Source organism: Lonchura striata, chromosome 11 (genome assembly GCF_050655825.1).
Source record: "Lonchura striata isolate lonStrDom1 chromosome 11, ASM5065582v1, whole genome shotgun sequence".
NCBI lineage: Eukaryota > Metazoa > Chordata > Aves > Passeriformes > Estrildidae > Lonchura > Lonchura striata.
Window position 1 is genome coordinate 24149998 of NC_140713.1, and position 10333 is coordinate 24160330.

A 10333-nucleotide genomic window follows, 5' to 3' on the forward strand; every position below is an offset into this window, starting at 1 on the left:
ATAATTCCTTATCCATGAGGCCAAGGGTGCAAATTTGAAAAGACTTTGAGTCAGAGATAAATTAGTGCTAATTTCTGATCTTTAATCATCTATTGCCACTTTTTTCTTCTCAGTTCAGAGAGCCACAATGAGCAGTTACTTTTTTTCTTGTTTAGTTTTTCAGGAGGCCACCAAGCCCCTCCTTGTGACCGACAACCATTAGGCTTGGGAGGGAGCTCTGGAGGGACACCTGGGGCAGGAACGTGTCCAGGTGGGTTTGGGATGTCTCCAGAGAGGAGAGCCCACATCGCTGGGCAGCTGTGCCAGCTGTGCCCCCTCCACGGACACCAGTGGGAACTGACACAGGGAACATCTCTGTGCATGGCTGGACACCAGTGGGAACTGCCACAGGGAACATCTCTGTGATGGACGGACACCAGTGGGAACTGACACAGGGAACATCTCTGTGCAGGGATGGACACCAGTGGGAACTGACACAGGGAACATCTCTGTGATGGACGGACACCAGTGGGAACTGACACAGGGAACATCTCTGTGCAGGGATGGACACCAGTGGGAACTGACACAGGGAACATCTCTGTGATGGACGGACACCAGTGGGAACTGACACAGGGAACATCTCTGTACAGGGATGGACACCAGTGGGAACTGACACAGGGAACATCTCTGTGCAGGGATGGACACCAGTGGGAACTGACACAGGGAACATCTCTGTGATGGCTGGACACCAGTGGGAACTGACACAGGGAACATCTCTGTGATGGATGGACACCAGTGGGAACTGACACACGGGAACATCTCTGTGCACGGATGGACACCAGTGGGAACTGACACAGGGAACATCTCTGTGATGGATGGACACCAGTGGGAACTGCCACAGGGAAACATCTCTGTGCATGGCTGGGCTCCCCTCTCAGCCTGCCCTGCCCAGCCCCGCTCCCTCCTCAGCAGGACAGCGCTCCGGTCCCCTCACCGCCATCCCTCCCTCCATGTCCCAGCCCCGCGCCCCCGCACTCACGTCGTCCATGAGGAGCAGGACGATGTTGGTGGTGGTGGCGGCGGGGCCCAGGAGGGCGGAACAGAGCCCGAGCGGGCCCAGGAGGGCGGAACAGAGCCCGAGCGGGCCCAGCACGGCCCCGCAGAGCCCGAGCGGGCCCAGCACGGCCCCGCAGAGCCCGAGCGGGCCCAGCACGGCCCCGCACAGCCCGAGCGGGCCCAGCACGGCCCCGCACAGCCCGAGCGGGCCCCGCGGCCGCCGCGCCGCGCTCGCCATGGCAACCGGGCCGCGCGTGACCCGGGCCGCGCGTGACCCGCCGGGAGGGGCGGGGCCAAGATGGCGGTGTGCATCGCCGTGATCGCCAAGGAGGTGCCGGGGCACACCGGGACGGGCCGGGGGATACCGGGACGGGGAGTGCGACACCGTGACGGGCCGCGGGGACACCGGGACGGGCCGGGAGACACTGGGAACGGGCCCGGGGATACCGGGACGGGCCGAGCAGGGACACCGGGACGAGGGGACACCGGGACGTGGAGTGCGACACCGGGACGGGCCGCGGGGACACCGGGACAAGGAGTGCGACACCGGGAACGGGCCAAGCAGGGACACCGGGACGAGGGGATACCGGGGACGGGCAGAGCGGGGACACCGGGACGAGCAGAGCAGGAATACCGGGACGTGGAGTGCGACACCGGGACGGGCCGGGAGACACCGGGAACGGGCCGCGGGAATACCGGGACGGAGCGAGCAGGGACACCGGGCCGGGGGACACCGGGACGGAGCGAGCGGGGAGCGGAGGCCTCAGGCTGTGGGGCTGAGGGGAGCAGTGGGTGTGGGGAATGCTGAGGGGGGAAAGGGGCCGGGGCTGTGGGGGACGGGAGAGGGGAATGGGCAGGAATTCGGGTTGTGGGGCTGAGGGAAAAGGGGATTAGTGGTGAGGGGAGAGGGGCTGGGGCTCTGGCTGTGGGGTTGAGGAAAAGGGGGATTAGGGGGGTTTGGGGAAGGGTGAGGGGAGAGAGGCTCTGTTTTAGGGTCTGAGCAGGACTGGGGCTGTGGGGTATGAGAGAGGGGAATAGGCAGGATTTTGGGTCATGGGGTTGAGGAAAACGGGATTAATGGGGTCTGAGGAAGGGTGAGGAGAGAGGGGCTGGGTCTCGGGTTGTGGGGCTGAGAACGGGGGCTTAGTGGGAATGGTTAGGGGCTCTGCTTTTAGGGTCCGAGCAGGACTGGGGTATGGGAGAGGGGAATAGGCAGGATTTCAGGTCATGGGGTTGAGGAAAACGGGGGATTAGTGGGGTCTGTGGAAGGGTGAGGAGACAGGGGCTCTGGTTTTAGGATCTGAGCAGGACCGGGGTAGGGGAGAGGGGAATGGGCAGGATCTCAGGTTGTGGGGTCTGCATAGGGGTGAGGGGAGCAGAACAGCAGAGCCGGGGCAGCCAGTGGGGTGAAAAGGGCTGGGCAGGAGCAGGATGGGGCAGCCAGCACAGGCACAGTGCCAGGAGCTCTGGGCTGTCCTGCTGCTGGGACAGAAGGGTTTTCCTTGGGACAGACGGGCACAGAGACCTGAGCCTTGTGCGCTGCCTGTGCAAATGGTTCTCCTGCCACGGGAACAGCTGTGCTCCAGAGGTGCTGCAGCCTGGGGAGGGGCTCTGCTGGGAACATAAATGGTTAACCAGCTCTGGCAGCAGCAGTGTGACTCTTTCTGCTCCCAGAATTACCCCCTGTACATCCGGAGTGTCCCCACGGAGAACGAGCTGAAGTTCCACTACACTGTGCACACCTCCCTGGATGTGGTGGATGAGAAGATCTCAGCCATGGGCAAAGCCCTGGTGGACCAGAGGGAGCTGTACCTGGGGCTCCTCTACCCCACTGAAGACTACAAGGTGTATCTTTGTCGAGCCTTGGGCCAGGCCATTGTGGGTTTAGTTTAATCATAGAATATCCCGAGCTGGAAGGGATCATCAGGTCCAACCCCAGCCCTGCACAAACACCCCAATAACCCCACCCTGACCACCCCTGGGAGCAATATCCAAATTCTCCTGGAGCTCTGGCAGCCTTGGGACTGTGCCCATTCCCTGGGGAGCCTGGGAAGTGCCAGCACCTCTGGGGGAAGAACCTTTCCTAATATCCAACCTAAACCTGCCCTGGCACAGCTCCAGCCATTCCCTGGGTGCTGTCCCTGTCACAGAGAGAACAGTGCTGTGTCTGCCCAAAATTCCCTCTCAGTTTGTCCCTCTGGGCACATTCCAGCCTGGTTGATGGCTTTGCCAGGCCCTGCTGTGTGAGAGGCAGGTCCTTGACCCCTGCCCAGCTATGGCTACGTGACCAACTCCAAGGTGAAGTTTGTCATGGTGGTGGATTCCTCCAACACAGCCCTGAGGGACAACGAGATCCGCAGTGTGAGTGCACCAAAGCAGAGCCACCTCAGTGGGGCTGCTCCTTCCAGCTCCTCAGGACGTGCTGAGAGACAAACAATTGATTCACTCACCTCCTCTCCTCTTCCAGATGTTCCGAAAGCTGCACAATTCCTACACAGACATCATGTGTAACCCCTTCTATAACCCCGGGGACAGGATCCATTCCAGGTGAGTGGCTTGTCCACATGGTTCTTTGACACTTGTCTGGAATTTTCAGGGCACCTCTGATGCAGCAGGACCAGTCCTGTGGTCGGCCAGTTCAGGTGTGTGTGCTCTAAGTGCCTTAATGAGAGCAGTGATGTTGGTTTTGGACCATTCCTACCCATGAAAAACTGATGGTGTCATAAAAATCCAACTCCTACCTCAGAACTGGGGTTACAAACATTAAGCCAAGAAAATTACTTGGGAGAAAAAATTACCTGAAAAGAGAGGTAACAGTAGTTGGACTTGATGGTCCTAGATGTCTTCTGCAAATTTAGTAATTGTGAATATTAAAATGTACATAGAACAGGTTAAAGAGTGAACAAGTGCCCTTGTCCAGGGTTTATCCTTAGTTAGGGACAAACATTCAGCACATGGAATTCCTCACCTGTGAGGGTCAGTGTCCCCCATTCCCATTGTAACCTCACAGAGAATTTTAATAAATTAGGAGTTTCTATGGTCTAGGCAAGAACAACTTTGCAGACCCAGGGCAGTGGCCAGGATAAGACCTGTCCTTACTTCAGCTTAATTAAAAGTCATTAATCCCTTAACAGCCTGTACTGTAAAGAGGAAAACCCCATATCCATCTTTGGGAAAGCCAGGCAGAGGCAGGGTGATAAAGCTGTTTTGTTACAAAAGCTGCGCAGAATGAGCTGCTTCTTTAATAATCTGGTTTTATTTCCTTCTCCAGGGCTTTTGATACTATGGTGAACTCCATGATGATGCAGGTGTGCTGAACCCCTGGGAGACATTCCCTGTGTGCAGGAGCATGCCTGCAGTGCTGTAAATATTCCATTCTGTGTAATAATTTAAATTTGTTCTGTGTAAAATAAACCTGATGCCTGCAGGGTTCACCTGGATTTGTACTCGAGCAAACACAAACCACTGCTCAAGGAATCATGGCATGGTTTGGGTGGGAGGGGACATTAAAGCCACCTCATTCCATGGGCAGGGACATCTTCCACTGTCCCAGGCTGCTCTAAGGGCCCTTCCAACCAAACCTTTCTAGGAGCTCCCCTGCCTGGGCTGATTGCTGGGTGACTCAGCTTGCTGTTACCACTTTGCACCTCATCCAGACACACTGCACAGTGATCCCCAGCCCAGGTAGAGCAGGTGGAATAATCCCACCCAATCCAGGCAGGGATTAAACCATCAGGATTGCACAGCTGCCTGGCTCATCCCAAATTCATCCCCATTAGCATCTCCTCCCCTGCAGCTCTAATTACAGAATTCCGAATCAGCAGCAGGTATTTGTCTGGAATAAAGTACAAATTGCACTGGAAAAACATCCCAGCTCCATCACTCCTGCTTCAGCAGAGGAGATGCAAGCAGGAGTAGGCACAAACACCTCTACTGCAAGCACCTCATCAGTTAAAAACCACAGAAACCAGCTAAAAATAACAGATCTGCCCAGCCCCAGGGGATCCCAGGAGCCTGGAGAAAGCCAGAACTGCACATGAAGTTCACACAGCAGGATCATTTATTTTAAAAATAAGTAACAATTACAAATACTTTCTCATACAGAACTCAAGTTCATTTTATCAGCAACCACCTGGAATATCCTGGGAGGTTCAAGCCTCTCCCACCATCTCCACAAGGCACAGCTGTGCACTGTTATCCACAAACATTTTCATCTAAAATATTTGGCTGTTTTCACTCACAGAGATGGCAGCTCAGTGTTGCTTCTTCCACAACAGAGTCCAAACACCCCAAAGTAGTTTTTTATTAAAAAATAAGCCTCAGAAATTTATAATTCTATCAAACAGAAGCCCTAGAAAAAGCTGGTTTATAGTCTAAGCCTAAAGGTAGCTCAAATCAAGGTCAATCTCAGCAGCTCTGAGGACAATAGCAACACAACATGAAGAGTTAAGGCCCCAAGCTTTTTAAAAAAAAATCTAGAGATCTTAAAAGGAAAAAAAAATCAGTGGGATTTTTAGCCTGGCAATGCCCCTGAGCTGTGAAAAGCTGCTTTAGGAGTCAGTTGCATCTGCTGCATCTGGGTTAGAGGAATCCTAACCAAGGATCCCGAAAAGATTAGTGGGAGAATTACATAATAAAAGCCATTTCCATGCAGAACTTCTGCCAGGAATGCTGTCTGCCGGGGGGTCCAGCCCACCTCTCCTAACACAAAGCTTTTCCTTTAAAAAACACAAATTCAGCAGGAAAGGGAAGAGCCAGGAACCTTCTTCCCTGGCACCCAGCTCCTGAGCCTCCAGCAGGGCTCCCAGCAGAGCAGGAATGGTGATGGGAATGAAGAGGGAGACCAGACCAAATCTGCACCAGTGAAGGTGATTTTGTAATGCTGCTACTGCAAGAAAAAGGAGCTGCCAGCACCCTTTGACCCCTGGAGACTGGAGTAAAAACAGGAGGGAGGGAAGAGGCTTTGCCGACAGCCAAACTAAAAAAGAGGAAGGGTTTTGTGACACCCAGGTCCTGTTTAACTACCACAGAGACAGAGAGGCTCCCAGAGAAACAAGAGATTGCTTTTTCCTGGCCTGGATGTACAAATGCAGCACGCCAAAAGCCAGACCCAAACCACACCAGCCTTCCCAAGAGGAAGGTCACATCCATAGGGCCGATGAAGGAAAAGGTTCCCAGCAATCAGATCTGGACCTGCAACCCAAAGTTTCCCTCCAATGATTTGGGAAAGGAAAGAGTCTTTAGTTCTTAGAAGAAAAGAAGATCCAGCTGCTGTAGGAAGAGCTGAGGAGGTTCATGGCCAAGCAGTGGCATGGTGGGCATGCAGCCAGCCAGGAACCCTCCAGGACAGCCTGGATTTTCCACGGGATGAGACTTGATGGTCTGGAAGAGCTCTTCCCTTCCCAGGACAGTGCTCTCTGGAATGAGCTGTCCTCCATGCAAACACAACCCCCCAGGCAGAGCTGAGGTGGGATGAGCTCTCCTGGGATGCTGGCAGGATGGAGCAGATCCCATCTTCCCTCCTGCAGCCCAGCACAGGGCTCACCAGTAATCCTCACGGCCAGGCAGATGGCATTTTTAAAATTAATCTGTTTTTTGGCTTGGGTAGGCATATTTTTAAATCTCTCCAATCCCATCTCCTCCTTTCAGTCCCATTGGCATCGCCAGGCAGTCCAGCCTCTTCTAGTATGGAAAATACCAAGGCAGCAGCCTTGCCCGACCCCTAGGCAGAACAAAACCAACCTGCTGAAGCACAGGGGCAGTGCTCCCTGCTCCCACCACCCTCCCAAGGCCTGGGATCCCCCTCCTGCACAGCCACCCCCAAAGCCAGGGGAGCCCCACAACCAAGCACAGCTCTGGAACTGCTCAGGCTGGGAGTGCAACGCCCAATTCCTGCAGGGACGGGGTGACAATCCAAATTTCCACTTGTTCCTTCCTGCCGGAGCCCTCCTCCATCCCCAGGGTGGGAGGGGCAAAGCCGAGACAGGGGAGCAGGGACCCCATGCTGCTGCACACCTGAGGACCCTCCACGCCCAGACTCACCTGTAGGTCCTCCCTCGCACCCTGAGGTGCTGCCCGTAGTAGCCCCCCCAGCGGCCCAGCCCTCCCCGGGCATGGAAGTAGCCCCGGTAGCCCCCGCGGTCGGTGCTGCTGATGCCGGGCATGTTGGTCCTCTTGGGCAGCACCTGCAGGGTGGGGAGGGGCTGCTGGAGCTGGGATTTGGCCCAGCCCCAAGCAGCCAGGGCTGGGAACGGGGGGAGCAGCCCCCCAGGGCACCCCCAGTTCTCACCTTGATGACACGGCCCCTGAAGATGCTCTCGTCCAGCTCCACCGCAGCCTTGGCAGAGCTCTGCTCCTCGAACTCGATGTAGGCATAGCTGTGGAGCAATGGTGTGAGCAGAGCCCCAGGGACACCCTGCAGGCCCCCAGCCCTCCCTGCAAGCAGCACTGACCCTTTGGGGTGGCCCGAGAACTTGTCACAGAGGATGGTGACACGGTTGATCTGCCCACAGCTGTTGAAGTGAGACTCCAGCTCCTCTGCTGTGCCCCCGTAATCCACCTGCAACGACAACTCATGGGTGTGCCATCTGATGCCCTGGGTTTCAGCTTTTCTATTTTCCAGGTTCTCTGCTGCCTGGTGTGTAACTCTGGAACTTTCTATGAGGTGTTAGTAGGTTCTCCTCACAGAGTAGTTGGACACAACGATCCCTTCCCAGCTGGAGAATCGAGGACAACCTTACCAAAAAGGCACAAACGACAACAACGGGAAGGGGCAAGCCAGGGGGTTGGGACTTCATGACCTGGAGCTGTAACTGGACAATTGAACCCAATATGGAGATGAACCAAAACTCACACAAGTGTAAAAACTCGTGACTGGGATCCATCCTGGATTCAGCCTGGGTGTAGCCTCTTCTACTGCCTGAGGTGTGTCCTTTGTCCTTTTAAGGCCTTGCAATAAATACCTGTTTTGTTCATTTAGCTCTGTTTAGTCCTGTTCCAGGCCAGCCTCTCAAAGCAGCAGATCCACACCCCAGCAGGGAGGCAAAGGGCCCAGCTGGCCCCACTCACACCCCACCACACCTCAGCCTCTGCTGAGGTCTCCCACCTGGAACACAAATCCTGTCCTCGTTTTGAAGGAACAAGCAACACCACACAACCCACAGCTTCCAGGGGGCTTTTTGGGGAGCTGACACTTGCAACAGATGAGCTGCAAATAGTGGATAACCAGCTACACTGCCAGGCTGGGCACAGGAGAAACACTTGGGATGGGAACAGCCAGGCTTTGGTGGGGGACAGATCTACACCAGGGATTTGGGACACACACCCAGCTCCCGCTTACGTTGCCCACGTAGATGGAACGCTGGTCAGCCTCCATCTTCTCCTTGGTTGTCAGCGGGAAGAGAGCTGTGGAGAGGAGGGAATTGTCATGGACAGAGGGACATCTGTCTGCTCCCAGCACAGCCACCCCTGAGCTGACACACTGCAAAGCTCCTCAGATGCCTCTCACATCCAGGTGTACCCAAACCCTCGCACTGCTGCCTCCTCCTCCACCCCTCTTGGCCCTTTTCTTTTCACAGTGACTCCTCTACTGCAGCTGTTGGTAATAAACTCAATTACTTGACTGAACTAAGTGCAATTAAATTAATTTACTACATCTGGGGCCACACAGGTAGGAGGTTAGAGCTGATAGAACGTGCATTAGCACTACACCAGGCCTGGAACCCCCTTCACCCACCTTATGTGTCCAGTCCCAGGTGCCCGGAGAGGTAGAGCCAAATACTCTGGCTCTGATTGTCACCCTGTGCCCCAGAGGTGTCCTTGGGGAGGGACAGCAGCACCCTGTGACAACTCCTACCTGCTTCTGAGCTCACGAACAGGTGGTTCTCAGCTTCCAGCTGCAACTCCTTCAACCTCTCATCTTCCTTCTCTATTTCCCGCAGTTTGGCTTTGATGGCCTCCAGCTCCTGAATCCCAAACCAAGAATTGCACGAGCAGCACTCGGAGCAGGGACACCCCAGGAGTAAAAAGTTCCCCTCTTCCTTTGGGCACCAGGGAAAAGCGGTTCCCCAGGCAGGCAGGCACTCACCGGGTCCTGAACATCCTGCTCCTCTGTGCTGTTCACATCCTGGACGCTCGCATCCGAGCTCTCGTCTGTCACCTTGCACACGGCTGCCACCTCTGTCACATCCCAGGGCGCCGCCTCTGCTCGCAGGGACGGTGGGTCCTGCCACCAGATCTCCGAAGTGTCCAGGAAGAGAGGACTGGGCGGGACAAGGGGCAAAAGGGCATTGAACCAACAGCCATTTAACGGATCGGCTAAAGCACAGCCTCCGCCAGGCGAGGGCTTGCGGGGCGTTTCCAGCAGGAGGATTAAGAGGCGACATTAATGCAGCTGGTTCTCTGTGCAGCAAAGCCACAGAACCGCAAAGTGCAGCCAAAAGGTCTCCAGGTCACACTGAGTCGATTCCCAGCTCATGGGGGCTGCAGAGAGGACCTGGAAGCAGCCGCCCTAAAGTGGAAAAAAACCCCAGGGGCACAGAGGAAACGGGTAGGGAACGGAGAGAGAAGGCAGGACACGGCCAGCAGCAGAGCCGCACAGAGGGAGCAGCCGGGAGCTCTGTGTCCCGCCGGGAAGGAAGAGCCGCACCCTCACGGGGGGCTCACGGAGGGGCACGCCCTCCCACCCGGGAAAGCGAGCACTCCCACCCCAGAGTGGAGAGCCGGCACGGCTGCAGCCCGCGGAGCAGCGGCACCGTGTCCGTCCGGTGCACGGGCGGTGGCCGGCCGTGCCCGGGCGGTGTCCGGGCCGTGTCCGAGCAATGGCCGGCCGTGTCTGGGCCGTGCCCGGGCGGTGTCCGAGCAGTGGCCGGCCGTGTCCGGGCCGTGCCCGGGCGGTGTCCGAGCACTGGCCGGCCGTGTCCGGGCCGTGTCCGGGCCGTGTCCGAGCACTGGCCGGCCGGTCCGGCCGGTGGCCCCCGCCCCGCGCCCCGCACGCACCTGGCCCGGCCCCCGAACATGCTGCGCGCGGCCCGCGCGAGCGGCGACCACGTGCGGCTCTCCCGCCACCACGAGCGCGCCTCGCGCGCGCGCGCCGCTTTCACACATCAGCGGCCAATCGGGGCGGGGCGCGCGCCACGGCCCCGCCCCCGCCGCCCGCGGGCGGCCCCGCCCCCGAGCGGACACCGGGGCCGCGGGTTCGAGACCCGGCGGCGCTGCTCGGCCGCGGCTGATGGGCGGGGGTCCCTCCGGCCCTCCCAGCGCGACGACCCCGCTGCTGCGGCCGGGGCCGCGGCCGGCT

At 57.2% G+C, this 10333-nt stretch overlaps 3 protein-coding genes across 12 annotated transcripts in view; 1 reads left to right on the top strand and 2 right to left on the bottom strand.

Moving 5' to 3' along the window:
* Nucleotides 1–1347, bottom strand: part of GALNS (galactosamine (N-acetyl)-6-sulfatase) — a 42031-nt gene extending 40684 nt beyond the window's left edge. For 2 of the 5 annotated variants that reach the window (XM_085589970.1, XM_085589967.1), the window contains exon 1: nt 1019–1288. In XM_085589970.1, coding sequence (XP_085446096.1) covers nt 1019–1273 — 255 coding nt within the window. In that variant the 5' untranslated portion in view covers nt 1274–1288. Of the gene's footprint in view, nt 1–1018 lie in introns of all 5 variants that reach the window. The other 3 variants (XM_085589972.1, XM_085589969.1, XM_085589968.1) reach the window with 3 other exon arrangements.
* On the top strand, nt 1316–4467 carry TRAPPC2L (trafficking protein particle complex subunit 2L). Of its 3 annotated transcripts, none has more exons than XM_021526991.4 (5): nt 1316–1366; nt 2710–2882; nt 3309–3396; nt 3503–3582; nt 4307–4467. In XM_021526991.4, the coding sequence occupies exons 1-5, from the start codon at nt 1334–1336 to the stop codon at nt 4350–4352; spliced, it is 420 nt and encodes a 139-aa protein (XP_021382666.1). In that variant the 5' UTR covers nt 1316–1333; the 3' UTR covers nt 4353–4467. The 3 variants fall into 3 exon arrangements, with proteins under 3 accessions (XP_021382666.1, XP_085446103.1, XP_085446102.1); XM_085589976.1 differs by lacking the exon at nt 1316–1366 and adding an exon at nt 2139–2623; XM_085589977.1 differs by lacking the exons at nt 1316–1366; nt 3309–3396 and adding an exon at nt 2090–2623 and having other exon boundaries at nt 2710–2880.
* Nucleotides 4468–5072: 605 nt separating this feature from the next.
* PABPN1L (PABPN1 like, cytoplasmic) lies at nt 5073–10171 on the bottom strand. Of its 4 annotated transcripts, none has more exons than XM_031505900.3 (8): nt 10033–10171; nt 9122–9296; nt 8891–8999; nt 8375–8439; nt 7488–7594; nt 7325–7412; nt 7078–7220; nt 5073–6757 (listed from the first exon to the last, which is right to left on the bottom strand). In XM_031505900.3, exons 1-8 carry the CDS (start codon nt 10050–10052, stop codon nt 6718–6720), a joined length of 747 nt encoding a protein of 248 aa, XP_031361760.2. In that variant the 5' UTR covers nt 10053–10171; the 3' UTR covers nt 5073–6717. The 4 variants fall into 4 exon arrangements, with proteins under 4 accessions (XP_031361760.2, XP_085446100.1, XP_085446099.1 ...); XM_085589974.1 differs by having other exon boundaries at nt 8360–8439; XM_085589973.1 differs by lacking the exons at nt 8891–8999; nt 10033–10171 and having other exon boundaries at nt 8358–8439; nt 9122–9750.
* Nucleotides 10172–10333: the final 162 nt, after the last annotated feature.

Bases quoted from the DNA above. Each gene is read 5' to 3' on its own strand.
- TRAPPC2L (XM_085589976.1), top strand. From the start codon at position 2,366: ATGGGCAGGATCTCAGGTTGTGGGGTCTGCATAGGGGTGAGGGGAGCA. The intron at 2,883-3,308 runs GTATCTTTGTCG...ACCCCTGCCCAG, and splicing joins CCCACTGAAGACTACAAGGT to CTATGGCTACGTGACCAACT. The intron at 3,583-4,306 runs GTGAGTGGCTTG...TTCCTTCTCCAG, and splicing joins GGGGACAGGATCCATTCCAG to GGCTTTTGATACTATGGTGA.
- PABPN1L (XM_085589973.1), bottom strand. From the start codon at position 9,419: ATGTCGCCTCTTAATCCTCCTGCTGGAAACGCCCCGCAAGCCCTCGCC. The intron at 8,440-9,121 runs GTGAGTGCCTGC...TCCTCTCCACAG, and splicing joins AGCAGGATGTTCAGGACCCG to CTCTCTTCCCGCTGACAACC. The intron at 7,221-7,324 runs GTGAGAACTGGG...CCCACCCTGCAG, and splicing joins TCAGGGGCCGTGTCATCAAG to GTGCTGCCCAAGAGGACCAA.